This window comes from Artibeus jamaicensis, unplaced genomic scaffold, assembly GCF_021234435.1.
Source record: "Artibeus jamaicensis isolate MK-2021 breed Jamaican fruit bat unplaced genomic scaffold, CSHL_Jam_final contig_923, whole genome shotgun sequence".
NCBI classification, from domain to species: Eukaryota; Metazoa; Chordata; class Mammalia; order Chiroptera; family Phyllostomidae; genus Artibeus; species Artibeus jamaicensis.
This window is the reverse complement of record NW_026522014.1, coordinates 2,005,618-2,023,068: the sequence shown is the minus strand read 5'-3', so window position 1 is coordinate 2,023,068 and position 17,451 is coordinate 2,005,618. Positions and strand designations below refer to the sequence as shown.

The following is a 17,451-nucleotide window of genomic DNA, read 5'->3' as shown; positions in this document are numbered from 1 at the left end:
ACTTTGGGGACACAGCCATCTGCACAGTGACTCAGAATTCACTTACTGAGTATTTAGCCCCTGCTACCCTGCTACCGTTCTCTTCCCTATAAAAGAAAAAAAAATATTTTTATGATATCCTCATTTGATTTTGTTCTAATATTTTTCTTTTTCTGTCACAATGTATAGTTAGCATATCAGTGATGCTGCTCATTCTTCTCTCTTCCTTTCATTCACATAAAATGCATTAGCAGTTCAAAGAACCATGTTTGATGATAGTGACCCTGATGCTTGCTGAAGGGCTGTGAAAGTTCGGTTTCTGTCATCTAATGTCCATCTCAGGAATTCACCTTGAAGAGGAGCAGAGCAGCCCACAGGCAGCCCACAAGCCCATGAGACAACCCCAAATACCTTACTTGGAGCCTAGCTAGTAGTGCAGCAGTGTTGTGCTGGTCAGTAGCAGTGTGTTTCTATACACACAAGTTTTAGTGCTTGCTCAGTTTTAAATATTTACTGTAGTACAAGGCGCATTTTGTAAACTTGCCCAGTTTGGGGGATTCCCATTTAATTTGTAAAACATTTTTTGGTTAATGGATGCAAAGATATTAACTCATAGATCCAGATTGCCAGGTGTAGGTAAATAGAAGCTAAAACTAGATTAGTAGAAACTTTAAAGATGAACTGGATGAAAATGAACTATGAAACATTCTTAGAACACTGTCTTTAAGGCTGTGAGGAATGAAATGAGTTAGTAAGTAGAAGATGTTGACTTTGTGTTCCCTCACCTGGTTGTGGTAGTCGTCAGTGTAATGGTAATGGAAGGGTTTCCCTGCTGCAGCCTTAGTGCCGATGTGCATTTCAGTGCATTCAGTGGCATTTACACTTTTGAGCAACAGGGAGCAAGAGAGGGGTTCTTTAAATGAGGGCTTCAGAATGCATGTTCGAGCACTGGACTGGACCTTTACCTAAATTTTGTCTTTGTAGTATTTGAAAGTTCTTCTGCTTGCCTCCTCACTTCCTCTTACCATTGAGTCCTTACCTATTCTAGGTTCCATATTCGTGTTTGCGATGAGTGTGTCTGTCTGTCATCTTTCTTTCTCTACTTTTCCTCCATAAAGTGTCTGTGGGTCAGGCCAGGAACCTCAAATAGGCGTCCTGGAGAGAAGCCTCGTGGCTCCGTGGAAAGCTCAGTCTGCTCTGCTGCTGTGGGAGTGGGTAGCCTTCCGGCAGGTCAGAGCACTGGTGTCACTACCTGGAGGAAACCGCCACTGCTGTGCGCTTGAGCTTAATTCGTCTTGTCTCATATGTGAAATGTATTTGAAGTTCAGATATGGATATTTCAGAGTCAGTTTAATCATTTCAAAATATTGACAGAGATGCCTTAGGACTATTTTTTATTATAAGGAAATAGAAACCCAACTCAGACTGGTTAAGCACAAAAGTGACATTACTGACTCACATTACTAATAAATCCAGGGGTAGGTCAGGCAAAAGGGGGTCCAGGTGCTTAAGCAGTGTCATCTGAATCTCTTCCCTATCCCCACTCTGCTCTGGTTCTGTTCTGTGTCAGTTGCTTTCACAGTGGTAGGCTCATAAGAGTGGCAGAGACAGCCATCAACAGCTGCAGGTTTATATGTTGCAAGTTTGATAATCCCAAAATAGAGAATGCTGTACTCTCCCCGTGGTTTTAGTAGAATTCCTGGGACTGATTCTCATGGTCCTGTTCATCCTTGAATCAGTCATTGTCACTCTTTGTCCAGGGTAGGTTACTTGCCATCCTGCACCCATGTCCCCAGTGCCGTATCGCCTGAGTGTGGGGCAGAGTAGTTCTTCAACAAAAAATGACAATATGGTTTCCAGAAGAGGTAATGAATGTAGAAAGGCAAACACTACATATATATACTTTCAGGCTGGTGGAAAAGTTTATTTTTTTTCCCTGTAAGATAGCTCTAGTAGCACTTACTTGTCTTTAACTTCATTTGAAATAATTTTGTTAGATTCTATTTTGACAGCTGTCATATCAGCATGCATTTAAAAAGCTTACCAAATTTGGTGAATTTTTGTATAGCCATTTTAATGCTGAAGATGGAAGAAAATATGCAACATTTTGGGCATATTATGCTTTATTGTTGTAAGAAAGGTAAAAATGCAACTGAAATGCAAAAAAAAAGGTTATTGCAGTGTGTTGAGAAGGTACTGTATGTAACTGATCAAATGTATCAAAAATGGTTTGTAAAGTTTCATGCTAGAGATTTCTTGCTGGATTGTGCTGCATGGTCAGGTAGACCAGTTGAAGTTGGTAGTGATCAAATCGAGATAATAACTGAGAACAATCAATGTTACACCACGCAGGGGATAGCCAACATACTCAAAATATCCAAATCAAGTTATTGGTGAAAATGAAAAATGTCTTTTATTTTATGGAAAAAAACAGATGGACTTTTTGGCCAACCTTATATAATAGGATGCTGAATGAATTTACTCTGATGTGATATATAAAGTTCCATATACTGTTTATAGAATTTATTTGGAATTAATGCATACCCATATATATCATTACTTACAGTTTTACATGTAAGTCTTGTCTCACACAAATAGATAGCGGAGCTCTCAAATACAATACCTGTCTTTTGGTCTGTCAGATTCTCTAAAACCAAACCCAGTCCCTGACATGGTAGGCACTGATAATGGTTTATGGATGCCACTGAAATGGCGATTTCCTTCTGGCAGCATGTTCATGATTGTTGGTGGCAAATACTTCTGGAGTTAAACCCAGGTGTGTCCCTTGAAAATGAATGCACCCCCTGTCACTGTTTAATGAGCAACATGTGAACTCCCTGGCCTGTGTCTAGTAGTGTAGGGTAGTGGGATGTGGGAACATAGATGTGGTGCATGAAAGCTGTAGCCACAGGATGTGCTCCGTGGATTATAAAGGAAGAGATTAGAGATTTAAAAACATTCTTCTTAATTCCAAAGACAGGCTGTAGTTCAAATAAAATTGTGTTTAGTGTCCTTAGTCAGCTGTGCCAGACATCTTGGTATTTGACGTCCAGACATTTAGGAGTATGGGGGGGAAAGTGACAGGAAAAAAAACCCTCACAGAACTTCCCGTGACAGGTCAGAGTTTAATCACAGCCAATAATGCAGATTTCCCTTGTATTATAACCACAATAGAAAGGCAGGGCTTGTGTTTCCAAAGCATGTTGTTTGGGGGAGACCTTTGTAAATTACAATCTTTGGAAATCACAAACCTATTGCATGTAATCCTGTCCATTAGATGAAGACAACTTGCCTATGCAATAGATCCAGAATAGCAAGTTAAATAGAGAACATGAACAGGAAGCAGTCATTAAGAATTACAATGGGTAAGATGCAGAGTTAATTCATGGAGATGTTTTGTTGTGAGATAATTACATCACTGGGACAGCTGGAAAGCTGTGTGTTGTGCTGGACCACAGTGCTTGCTCTCTGCCCTGCAGCTGGGGGTCAGGACAATAGAGACAGGGAGAGATTTACTTTCTGGGAGAGTGAGGGGCTTGGCTGACTTAGTGAAGTGATAATCTATCTGCCTCTTTTAGATTGTGTGTTCACAACCAAGCTGGATTCCTATAGACTCAGTAAGTGCTGAGAACCCCCTTTCACTTCTACTTTTTGAACATTCACTTGGGTCACGTTGAGCTAAGCTCTAATGGATAAGTAGCAAATGGTAGTTTTCATTTCCTCTAAAAGTAATCCGAGATATTGCCCATCTTCAACGCAGAGTGTTTACATTTCTCCTATGGAACTGCAGTCATGCAGTCACTGAAATGGTATTTTTATTAGTTTACTGAATAACGAAAAAAAGTTTAAAAACTCTGGAGATGTTGGTTAACACAGGAATCATACAGTTGAAGTTATTTTCCAGTGTTTATGTTCAAGTGTGCAGATCTGCCTGGCTCTTGTGTTTTTGCAAGTAGGGGTTCTAGGCAGCCCGGCCACATTCCTCATCAATTTATAGAAATATATTACGGATTGTTAACCTCCTGCCAGGTATCGAGGACTTTAGTTCTTTTCTAGCTTGGTTACTTCATGTGAGATTCGCACCTGTCTTCTCTTTATTGCCCACCAAAGTGACTATTACGTGATCTGGGGATCATTCCAGAGGGAGTCATTAGAAGGGAAACAGCATCATGTACATTATGGTCTAAAATTCTTAAGATTAGTATTTATATCAGTTGATTCAAAATGTATTTCCTACCCCTTATGTCTAATATAACTTACTTTTTACCCTGATAATGTTTGCTAAACAGTGAAGTCAAACTAAATTTCTTATTTCAGTGTAGAGCAGTGCTGCCCAGAACGTCTTCGGTGGGGCATTGGGATATAGGAGGTGGACGCCCAGCACTGGAACCGAATGGGGGGCGGTGCCCTGCAGGTCCTCCTGGGACGTCTACTCCCCTTGATGTTGCTTGTGAATCTGGGGAGAGAGTGTAATACACTCCATTTCCCAGATGAAGTTAATAATGGCATTTTAAAGGAAAAGATTATTTCTTTGAAGCAGCATGAGCCACTCCTACCTTTCTTTCTGTAGCCTAGGATATGTGTGTATAATCATACACATTAACATTTACATTAGAAGTTTCTACTCTGTGCAGTGACACGACTCTTTAAAAATTCCACGTTTAAGAACTTGCACATTAGCCCTGGTTGATGCGCCTCAAGTTGGTTGGCCATCATCCTGCAAAGCGAAAGATCGCCGGTTGGATTCCAACTCAGCTTATGCCTGGTTTGCAGGCCAGGCCCAGGTTGAGGTGCTTGAAAGAAGCAACCTGTTGATGTTTCTCTTTCACATCGATGTTTCTCTCCTTCACATCCTCCCTCTCTTCCTCTCTGTCTAAAAATAAATAAATAAAATTCTAAGGAAATTTTTTGCCAGTTAAAACAGGGCCTTTCAAATCAGCAATTAGAAATTAGTCCCAGGGATGTGAAGTACAGCATAGGGAGAAAAGTCAATAATAACCAATAACTTGGTTCAAGTGCCAGGTGTGTACTTGAAATAGCGGGGGAAACATTTTGTATAGTATCTGACTATCTAACCACTAAGCTGTACGCCAGACACTAATACAGAATAATACTGAATGTAAACTGTAATTGAAAAACAAAAAGAAATAAAACAAAATTAGGACCTTTTCTCAAAAGAGTGAGTCTTAATATTTTGAAGAACGCTATAACTTTGAGGAAAATACCTTGGGTGGGTTAGGTGTTATTCTCAAATTGTGCCATACCAAGAGTGTGTGAAAACGGTTTTATGAGATGAAGCAACGCACGTACTGCCACGGCTGTTGGGTAACAGCGACCGTTTGAGAGCCGATGGCTTCGGTGACTTCAGTTCAGCAGTGTTCTGTGATCACTTCATGCTCCAGTTACATCCCTTTTGGAAATTAGTAAAATATCTTGTATATTAAAGACTCTTAAGTGCTATAAGAACTGGAGTTACTGAAATGAATGCTGACCTCAGGCTGGGTTAAACACTATGTTTGCATTTAGGAGATTAATTGTAATGAATAAATGAATTTTAATGTATGTAATTAATTGTAATGGAAAACATGTTTAAAGTAACGTTTAAGAAGCACAGCTGCAGGGGTGTAGTTCCCGTGCTTGTTCTTGATTTTTCTTGGCTCATCGCTGTTTTGTTTTATTACAAAAGTAGAAGCAACAGATAGGAAGAAGGGTGATGATTGTGGAACTCCCTTTTCTTCTAAAGGAAGCAAAAAGCGAAGCTGTCAAACTGTGTAGGTTTAATGGGAAGAAGGTGGTTCACAGGAGCCTACGAGTGAATGGTGGTTACCTCAAATTGCCAAATTTAAAGAATTGTCTTGATAAATATCCAAGGTGTTAGATCCATGCATAATGGCATTCTTTTTCATAGTGTGGCACTCTAATGACTTATGGTACAACCTTGAATAAATTTACTAATTAGGAGTTTTTATTTTATCAGAATAATATTCCAGAAGTCGTCACATTAGTGACACAGGAAGACTTTAGAACTTAGAAAAAAACTAACTTTAGAAGTAGATTATTAAAACTTTAGCATTCAGAATATTTGGAAGTAGGTATATGTAAGGAAGAAACTGAGGTGATCTTAATTGATTTTAATGGAATTGTAGGACTCACCCCAAACTGCCCATAGTTAAAAATCTGGCTTTGAAGTACGCGTGGTTGGTGGTTGTATTTACCCCACTAGATTTAACTTACAGTGTTCTTTAGTTTTCTTTTAAAGTTTAGTTGAGGTTCACAGGGAAGTACCAAATGTTGTGGGACCTGTGTAGCCTGGAAATTCAGTAGGGTGGTATAGTGAACCAGCTTGCAGTTAACGACTTAGCAGAGGTAATATACAAAGTGGGTAATTGAGAGTCGACCCTGCATTTTAGTAGTTGGGTTATGAGCACGTTTATAGTTAGTCTACTTGGAGAGTTTTACTAACTTTTAAAAATGAAAGAAAGTAATAGAAATAGAATTTTTTAGCCTTTCCTTAGTGTTTCTATTATTCTTACCAAGAAGTTTACTTACAGCTTGTTTGTGGATGGTTTAATTTTTCAAACGTTTGGTGGACATCTTATATACCAGATATTGTGCTATGTATGGTTGAAATTAAAAGGACAGTTGCCCTTTGACTTGAAAATTGTTTTACTACTGAAAAGTTTGTTTTTGAAACTTCCATTTGAATTGGTTGTAGAATTTTATGAACGATATTGAATTTGCCCATCTAAACTTGATTATAAAGTTTGTTATAATCAAGTAATCTGTCCTTATCATTTAAGGGTGATATGGTTTTACTGGTGCAGTTTCTTCCCCCCATCCCTGGAAAAAAAGTTTGAAATTCACAGTTTTGATTAGCATGATATTTGGAATTTTGAAACCAAAAATGTATACCCTTTCTAGAGAAATTCTTTGATTCACTAGGATGAGAAGGCTCTCTTAGAATTAAACCAAATTTTTCTATATTCCGTCATACTTATTTTCACAGGCACAATTGTTAACATCTTAAATTCCAGGAAAAAATTCATTGCAGAGTCCAGCATCTCCAAAGAATACTCAACTGGTCTTTTTAATAATTCTTGAACTGGGAGCTAAGAACAACGTTTTTCCTAGGCTGCAGTTTTTGAAATTGTCTCCATCAGCGAGTCCCACCTAAGGTCTTAGCCAAGGAAACACTCCAAGCAGATATTCCCATGCTCAGGTCCTGTCGCTTTCTCTTTGCTACCATGCATTTTGCCACCAAGTGCTCCTCTCCCGAATTTTCATATTGACATTAAAGTGTCAGGTCCTGGTAGGTGTGCTTGCATATGATCACAAGGAATGGTCAGTACCGACCTTCTTTTATCCCTATTTGATCAAATGGAGGGATTTGTGTAAGACATATGGGTTACTGCTTTGCTTATTGCCACCTGCTCAATATCTCTTTTTTCTTTTAGGTTATTTGATGTGTGCACAGTGTCAAGAACAGACAGAGAAACCAAACTAACATTAGTGTTTGAACATGTTGATCAAGACTTGACCACTTATTTGGATAAAGTGCCAGAGCCTGGAGTGCCCACCGAAACCATAAAGGTACCGAGAATCACCTTTCTGCCTGGTTACAGAGCACACTGTTAGGGTCTGTTAAGCTATGACATTCATTCCTTATGAAAATTGCCACAATTAGAGCCCTTGAAACTCAATGTGTGGTTATTTCACTAGCATATTTCACTTAGCATAATGTATTTATCTATACATTAGAGCCCTTGAAACTCAATGTATAGATAAATATATCCAATATAGCTAAGTGGGGTATTTACAAAGGGGATATATTCTAGTTCATTAATTTTAGGGCTCAGTGGAAAATCCTTTAGTTCTAATACTTTTGCTGAAAAATATCCACTTGTAACTTATCTGGCTCTAACCTTGGAAACTATAGTATAGTAAATACAGCTCAGTCTTTTTCTGATGGTTCATGGACTCTGAGAGCTATACGTTGAAATGCTTAGAGTGCATTGAATAGAATACGCTTGTCCTGGCTCCAGGACATACTCATGCTGTGTGAACCTCAACTGCTGGTGTTAGGCCTTTCTTTCTTCATTTTTTTCTCATTAATAAAACATTTACAGGAAGCCAAGTGCCAGCTACCATCCCAAACTCTAGGGATTCAAAGATGACTTCAGACTTTCTAGAGGTCAGCTAGCTAAATGCAGTGGACTGACTAGAAATGCTTTTAAATGGGAAAAGCTAATTAAAGAGTGTTGTTGGTCTCTCTTTGTTCTTCTTAGTTGAACTTTCCAGTAGATTTTTAGATCTATGCTCATCGTGTATGGGTCTTCAGGAAGACCCTTCTGTTTTTGTGAATTAAGTGACTTAATTAAACAGACTCTTTACCTTATCATTTATTGTTTAGAAATGAGTCATTTTTGTAAGAATAAATAGGTGAATATAGTTTATCTTCTAAACAGAGTAAGGAATGTCTTTCAGTGATAGGTGGTGGTATTCCCATTACTGACATTTAGAACTTGATTTATTCCTTTTAGACTAATACAGAACTTATTTTCTCCCATCGGCCTTTCATAAAAGAATATGGTGCACAGTAATGGTCTCATTCTTTCTGAGCAATTTCAAGGACATTACATCTCTTTAAATGTAGATATTTCTAACTGCCTGTTCTTGGTCCTCTTCTACCTTGGCACCTGTCTTTCCTCTCAAATTTTATTCTGGTGGCTTTATTGTCTCCTTTTTGAGTTTGTCCAAACCCCCATGTTCCACATGCAGGGCAGAGCGCAGCCCCTCTTCACATGCCCCCTTTTCTGGCCACCTTGGACTAATCCCCATTCTCTTATTGAGGCTCATAATTTCCTGCCTCCGTGGCCCTCCTTCTTATTACCATTTCCTTGCTCCCCCTCCCCACCTGCCAGTAGTCACTGCTGAACATCTTCAACGCCCACCCTGGATATCATTCCATCGACTTGTGTAGCTGGCAGTAATCTCATTTGACTTACAGCCCTTGATCTACATATCTTTCCCTCTTCGTGAACTTTTCTACCTTTACTTGTGATTATTTATGTCCATATCTTTCTTACCTATTTGTTCATCTTTGTATTCTTCTGATGGTCCCTACATGGTGACTTAAACCAGTTATTTTTGGCCTTTTTTTTATCTTGTGGCATACATAAACTAATTGCTAAAATTCTGCAACATGCCAAAAAGTATCTTTTTGCCAATCTGACAAAAAATAGGTATAATTTTGATTCGTTTACACCAGGTGGCCATTGTTGTATTGGCTGTTGTCATTTTTTTTATTTGACAATTTAAGAGAAAAGATGCTAGTGCCCCTGACTAAATAAATCAGGTATTGCATGTTTAAAAAAATTTTGTGGCCCACCAGTTGAAAAGCACTGATTAATATACCTCGATACTCAATAAATAAGATACATTGACAATCAACAGCTTAAGCATAGGCTGAAAAAATAATCATTGCCTCCTTCTGATATATTTCTGAGTTTAAAATTTTTATTTTGGGGAGGTCATATTTTTTTTAAGCAGCAAGAGAAGATAGCCATATGTTTAAACCATACATTGCCACCTACTTAGATCTTTTGAGCTTCACATTAAATTACCCTAGGATGTTAGAGGTTGCTGAGTTTTGGAATTGTTAGCAAAAGTATCAGTGGTTAAAGTAATTGGTAAGCCAGAGTGGAGCTAAGCTAAGGCCTCATCTGGCAGGAACAGAAATGCAGTGAGGTGGGGGGTGGTTCTCGAGGGAAGAAAAGGTAAGCAGGATAAAATGAGGAACAGGCAGAAGGGTGGCGGTCAAAGTGAGGTAAAGGAGAGGAGGGGAGTGGCAGAGTGGCAAGCCAAGGGTTGGTTGGGGGATGGAGGACAAGGGTAGGGGGCTTTGCTTGTCCCCAGAAACTTTTGACAAGGTGACTTGTTAAAAGTGTTTTTGAGTTTTTTATCTTTCTTCAAGGAAAGGAATGTCCTTTCATTCTGTGCTGAACAGGAGATTTTTCCCAGAGGCTGTTAAATTTCCTCTGCCATCAGGGCAGCACCCCCCACTGTCCCCCAGGGACCATTTTAGCTGCTTGGGGTGGAGGTTGGGAGACAGGCTGTGGTCATTTAAGGTTTGGGGTCAATGTGTATTGGTGTTTTCTTCGTAAGGTAAAGCTGCGGCCAACTGAAATATTTCAGTCAAGTAATGTGTATCTTAATGGCTAACTGAACATTTTTTGCTAATCTAAAGGCTAATCACAATATCCATTTGTTTTCATCCTTAATTTTTTAAAAAAATTTCTAAACTTTGCTAATATACTTTTCTTCCTTATTAAATATAGGGTGCTTTTTTTGGTAACTGAGGCGCTTGTGATCCTGTAAGGTTTTTATTCACAATATGAATAATCATTTAAATACTCTAGAATATCATCAAACGAGTAGTTTTAAGTTGACTTGTATCTTTTGTTTCTGTAATTGACTTTTTTTTAACAATTGGATTGCAGGATAAACATCTGTTAAGTATTGGGTTGGCCAAAAAGGTCATTTATTTTTTTCTATATGATGTCTCTAGTTGTTCTTAGTTGTCTTCAGTTTCATTCATAACAGTTTTGTTAGATTGTATTGTGACAGCTGTCATATTAGGGTGCATCCAATTATTATCAAAATTGGTGAATTTTTGTGTAGTCACTTTAATGTTGAAGAGGAAAAAATAAGCAATGTTTCAGCATTTTATGCTTTATTATTTCAAGAAAGGTAAAAATGCAACTGAAATGCAAAAAGGGATTTGTGCAGTGTATAGAGAAGGTGCTGCGACTGACCAAACGTGTCAAAAGTGGTTTGCGAAGTTTTGTACTGGAGATTTCTCCTTGACCAATAGTCCACAGTCGGGTAGACCAGTTGAAATTCATAGTGATCAAATTGAGACATTAATTGAGGACGATCAACATAATACCATATGGGAGGTAGCTGACATACTCAAAATATCCAAATCAGTAAAGTTACTGGTGAAAATGAAAAATGTGTCTTTTATTGTAGGGAAAAAAACCATACAGACTTTTTTAGCAACCCAATAGGAGGTTCTGGCTAGTCGAGATTCTGGTTAATTGAGTATCTTTTAAGCACAGAACCAGAAAACAAATATTTCATTATGTAGGCTCATTTGTGAAACATCTCAATAAGTATATCAAGAGAATATTGTTATTGTGAACAACCTATTGGAAACACAAATTGGATTCTTTATAGAGAATGCTTTGTTGTAATAAGAGTATTTTTCTGAGTATACTTGTACAACTATTGATTAAAGAGTTCAGTGCTAGGCAGTCCGGGGACATAAAACTGAATTAGTCATCAACCAAACTCGAGGACCTTAGAGTGTAAGGGAAGAGCTTAAGTCCACAAGGAAACATGTGCTGCATGTTTTCTATGGTTGTTTATGTACTTCAGGGGTATATTGTCAAGTTAAAAAACTTATCAGTAAGCACAGATATAGCTGATTTTTTGCATTATGGTACCAAAATATTTTCTAAAATGTTCTTCAAAGTCATAGATATTATTATGGACAATGTCTGGCATATATCAACACATCATGTTGCAAAATAATTATAAAAATGTAAAATGTTTTAATATGAAATAGATGTAAAACAAAATCTAGAAAAGACTTTCTGTCAGATCATTTAGGCTAAGGGAATTTTCCTTGACCACCTGTCTCCTGCCGTGTTTTCTGTGGCACTGATTACCTGTTAGCCCACTTACACGCACGGTGTTCTAGTGCGTGTTCTGACATAATTACATTGGGTGGGCAGTATTTGGCTGCAACTGGAATGCTCCGTAGTGTCTGACTGGATATTATAGGGTAAAATCTTTGTGTCCAGTACCATTTTTCATCAGCCTGTTTGTTGGAAAAGAGCCCATGATGGGCTTATTTTCCCAGTGCACACATGTAACAATTTTCCAAGTTCATTTAAATATGTTTTTTTAATTTTTTAGTGTATTTCTATTACCATTTAACCTCCTTGTACTCCCCTCCTCCCTGCAGTCACCACTGTTGTCCATGTCCATAAGTCACTTTTCCTTCTTGCTCCCTCCCTCCACCTCTAATCTCCCTCCCCAATTGCTATCATGAGTCTGCTCTCTATGAGTCTGTCTCTGTTTTACTTGTTAGTTTATTTTATTAGATTCCACATATAAGTGAAATCGTACAGTATTTGTCTTTCTCTGACTGGATTATTTCACTTAGCATAGTGTTTTCCAGGTCCATCTATACTGTCACAAAGGGTAAAACTTTCTTTTTTCTGGCTGAGTAGAATTCCATGGCATCAGTGTCCCATAGTTGTTTTATCCACTCATCTCCTGATGGATGACGCTTGGGCTGCTTCCATATCTTGGTGATTGTAAGTAACACTACAATGAACATAGGGGTGCTTATGTTTTTTTGAATTAGTGTTTTGGGTTCCTTCAGATATATTCTCAGAACTGTGATTGGTAGGTCAAAAAACAACTCCATTTTTAGTTTTCTGAGGGAATTCCATACTGCTTTCCACACTGGCTGCCCAGGTCTTCATTCCCACCAACAGTGCACTAGGGTTCCCTTTTCTCCACATCCTCTCCAGCACTTGTTGTTTGTTGATTTATTGATGGCCATCCTGACAGGTGTGAGGTGGTATCTCACTGTGGTTTTAATTTGCATTTCTCTGATGATTAGTGACATTAAACATCTTTCCATATGTCTGTTGTTCATGTGTATGTCCTCTTTGGAGAAGTTTCTGTTCAGGTCCTTTGACCTTTTTTAAAAATTTTTTAAAAGATTTCGTTTATTTATTTTTAGACACAGGAGAAGGAAAGGAGAAAAAGAGGGAGAGACAGACATGTGCCCTCACTGGGAATCGAACCAGCAACCTTTTGGTTCACAGGCCCATGCTCAATCCCTGAGCTATACCAGCCAGGGCCATTTTTAATTTTTTTTAAAAAGATTTTACCTTTCCCATTTTTAATGGATTGTTGTTGCTGTTGTTGGTAGTGGTGGTGGTGGTGGTGGTGGTGTTGAGTGTGTAAGTTCTTTTGGTTTTGGATAGTAACCTCTTATCAGATGTATTGGTTAATATGTTCTCCCATTCCCTGGGTTGTCTTTTTATCTTGTTGATGGTCTTCTTTGCTGAGCAAAGACTTTTTAGCTTGATGTCCCATTTGTTTTCTTTTGTTTCTATTGCTTGGGTTTTTTTAAAGACAGAAAATCACTCAAACATATTTTTTGTCAAGGCTGATAGTTGGTTGAACTCCTGGGGAAAATCTTGTAAGTACTACATAGTGCTCATGTCAGACTAAGTATTTAAGGGGAAAATCTTGTAAGTACTACATAGTGCTCATGTCAGACTAAGTATTTAAGGGTACAGTCCTGAACCAAAAATTGTCATTGAGAGGCTCATGAGAATAAAATAAATCATAGGCAGTTCTTCGCAACATTTAAAAATACTACTTATTTTAAAAAATGAATAAGCACATATATACATCTTACTCATACTTCATCTTGAGGTTTTCATCACATTCTTTAATATCTTTTTATTTTAATTGTTGTTCACTTTCATATCTTTTCTTCGGGCCCCGAGGAATATCCATTTACATTGAGGGGGAACTTTGTATAAAGAAGCTTCCTATGTGAAGTCAACAAATACCAAATTTTGCCTCGTGGGTTTATCATTGGCACAATGACCAGTCTTGCTTTCCTCTTTCTAATTCAGAAGTTATTTTTTGATCTACTTGATTTTGGAAGAGTTCAGTGCTTTTGCTTTCTAATTTTATTTGGTCATTGGAGGTTTGATGTTGTCTTCTTGGACTTCCATGTTTAATTAAACTTATGAGGCAGAAATTGGCACCCTAAGTTATTCTTTGAGAGTTCATGAGAAATTATCAATATCTTGGCTTATTTGGTGCCTTTTATTTATGGGGACCTTATGATGAAAAAAAGGGGGCTTTCAGATTGTTAATTTTTTCTCTTTCATGCCTTTATCTCCCACCCTATGACAAAGTATCAGAAAGAACAAGAACTATAAATAAATTCCTTCCCCTTGTTCCTTAGTCATTTGTAACTACTACCCAGAAAGGACTACTACATGGCAGGATATATGTGGGGAGAGACTCATGTACAAAATCACAATGTTTTATAGGCTTTCCAAATGTCGTGCCCTCTGTACTGAACTATCATTTCAGTACTTAGGCTTCCCTTTATGTAGTTCATTATCTGTCTTAGTATATGACCCGGTTCGTGGACTATCTTATAAGCAAGCTCTTTAAGAACTTAATAGTCTTTGGACATTCTGTGAATGTAACGTGTTTGATGAAATTGGCAACAATTTCACAAGTCTGATTTGAAGACCCTGAACAGTCACACAAAAGATCAGCTACCTCTTCAAAACAAGGCAGGATTCTTTTAGCTCAAGACCATGTTGCCTCTTTGGATGACCCAGTGGTAGAACAGAAATTATATTTTATTTATGCATCTCTGACATTGGATTTGAGAAGGCTAAAAAGCTCAGCGTTTGTGTGTCTGGTGGGTCATTTTCTCTGTGAATTCAATTTCATTTTATCTTCTGTTGACTGTTTCTTAGAGATTTCTGTTGGTTGTTAATAGTTTCATTAGGAGATAAAATGTACTATTAGGTCTATTTTACAAAGCCCAGACTTCAGAGGCTGACACACACTCTTAATAGCACCTGTTCTCTGCCTCTGGGAAATATCTGTTTTCATGAATAATATCTGCTTGCAGTAAACAGTGGCTCTGATGTCATCATGGGATGCTTGGGGCTGATTCATCTCTGTCGAGCTGACATAATGCAAAGTGACTGACTGGTCCCCTGGACTACAGATGAGGAAAGTGTCCCAGAGCCATCCCTCCTCTCACCCTAAAGGAGTCAAGTCATGGCCCCTCTCTGCTCTTGGTGGTCTCCACTTGGCCTGAATTATGAGCAGGTGATTTGTCTCATCTTTGCAGGACACAGAGCAAATTAACATGAAAATATCGCTCCTCAGAAAACAAGGCAGGCTTGAATGCCCTGTCGCTGCTGGTCATTAGCCATCTGCCACCGACACTCATACTCTGTTTATCACATTTGAAATTCAGAGCAGATGTTGCATAATAAGGTGATCTTAAAAACAAGGCAAGAAATTCAAAGAACAAGTACTCCGCAATAATGATAAGGATTCTGGAAGGACATTCTTTTCAATCTAATATCATGACTGGAGCAATTGAAGAGACCATGTTTTTTAAAACACACGTGCACGCATCTCTCCTGATAGTTAATGCAAACTACTTTTCATAGTAACATGAAATAATTTGAAAAGAAACTACATGTGTGAACGACGCCTGAGAAAACTGTTTAATGAAATTAATTTTAGAAAGAAAAGTACGATGTTGTAACAACAGTAGTTCTGGCTCAGAAGACCTCACAGGCTAGTCGTTTACTCTAAGATGGGCCTCAACTCATAGCAACATGACTTCCAGTAGTTCAGTCCTGTAGTGGGATCTCTTAAGGCTTTGAGCAGGCCAGCGTGGTTTCTCAGAGTTGTTTTCTTTTTATTTTTTTAGTTTTCTTTTAATTCCCACCCAAGGATGAAGGACATTTTATTTATTGTTTTTAGAGAAAGAGGAAGGGAAAGAAACACTGATGTGAGAGAGAAGCATTGATTGGTTCCCTCCCATACGCACACGAACCGGGGATCACACCCACAATCTAGGTCTGTGCCCTGACCGGGATCCAAGCCCTCAACCTTTCGGTCACGGGACACGGGTCTCCAACTGTGCCATGCCTGCCAGGGCCAGGCCGTTTATTTTGTATTGATACTCAAGATCCTGTGTTCCCCATACGTACACCCTTTCTCTTTACTGTCTCCTCCTCCTCCACCTTCACCTTCACCACCGCCTCTCTCTCTCTTTCTCAACACACACACACACTGCCCTTTCCCAGGCTTAGTGTCTCAGCTTCCTCTTCAGACTCTCCTTAGGCTGTCCCCAGCCTGAGTCCTAGGAGTCTTTCATTTTGGTTTCACTCCCCTTCCATATCAATTACAAGATTGATTATTGTAATGTTTTACTCGATTGATTTATGCACATTCCAGATCCTTATTATGCCTTATAAAATTACATTATCCATCATATATTTGTTCTTGTGCTTAGAAGCATTCTGTTTTCCCAAAAACAGGCATCTGGACTTTTATTAGGAATGTAATCTGGGATTTCTCTGTGGAAAGTTAGCTTCAAATGGTCTTTTGACTCAAAGGAAATGTTTTCTCCACCCAAACCAGACCCTCCTCACAGGTACCCTTACCTGTGTATGCGTTCCCCCCACCCCACACATACACAGAATTCAGGGGGATTTTTAAAAAGAGAAACAGCATCTGTGTTGCTAAGCAAAAGTGAAGCAGCCAGTCTTAGAGCAGCTAGAGGGTTAAATCATAGTAGCGCCAGCGATCAGCGTCAACTCCAGTAGGAGAGACGGTTGGAAGTGAGTCAACACGGCCTTAACCCCAAATTTAGGGGGAGGTGCAGAATAAGGTTGCTACACCTGTGGTAACTTACAATAACTCAAGAAGCTTCTTCAGGGAGGACATTGTTAGATCATTTAGATTTTGCATTTTCTACCAGAAACATATGCTTAAGCAATTTCTCAGGCCCTTGTAGTAGCTGAATTTGTATCAGAAGAAAGAGGACAGACATATGCAAATACATTTATCTAAAATTATGTAATAACAAACTCTAACAGTTATTTAGTGGTTTTGTTGTTTTTCTAAAAGGAAATATGACTTAGCAAATGCTAGTTTAGTGTCTTTCTAAAGGTACTTCTAGACAGACTCACTAAAATAATAACTAATGAAAATAAGCAAATGACATTCTGATCAAGCTGAGTTGGAGTTTCTTGAGTAAATACTTTCTCGCCTTAGGCATCAAATCTGTTTGTAGAGCCCATTAAAAAGTTACTGGCAGTATATACCCAGCCTGTATCACCGTGGTGACAGCAGAGTGATGCTCTGCATAGAAGCAGATAGTTCTCAACTAAGTTTAGCATGTGCCCAAACTTTCCTGGTTACAGTGTCCTTTCTGACTCTTCTCTAAATGTTGGAACATTTAAGGCTTCACCCTCAGTTCTCTGTTCTTCCCTGTCTGCACTTTCTGGCAGATGGCATTTAGGCCAAAATCTTCATATATCATTTACTGTCCCACCTGACTTTTCTGCACACTCTAAATGCATTACAGTCAACCAAGAGTTTGATAATCTCTTCATCAAAACATTGCCCAAGGATTTTCTCCCTAACTCATGCCTTCCCAATCTGCCCAGCTGTTTGAGTTCCAAACCTAGGCACCATTTCTGGTTTTTTGCTTTCCTATGTTTATCCAACCCATTAGCAAGTACTTTTGGTTTTATGCTCCAAAAATATCCCGTCTACTTCTCAATATCTTCATTGCTGAGCTGCAGTCTGACTCATCAA

The 17,451-nt window shown here is 38.6% G+C and overlaps 1 protein-coding gene across 2 annotated transcripts in view; it reads left to right on the top strand.

Moving 5' to 3' along the window:
• CDK6 (cyclin dependent kinase 6) overlaps positions 1-17,451 on the top strand; it is a 224,268-nt gene that overhangs the window by 56,985 nt on the left and 149,832 nt on the right. For both annotated transcript variants that reach the window (XM_037136487.2, XM_053655106.1), the window contains exon 3: positions 7,434-7,569. In XM_037136487.2, the coding sequence (XP_036992382.1) occupies positions 7,434-7,569 (136 nt within the window). The remainder of the gene's footprint in view (positions 1-7,433; positions 7,570-17,451) is intronic.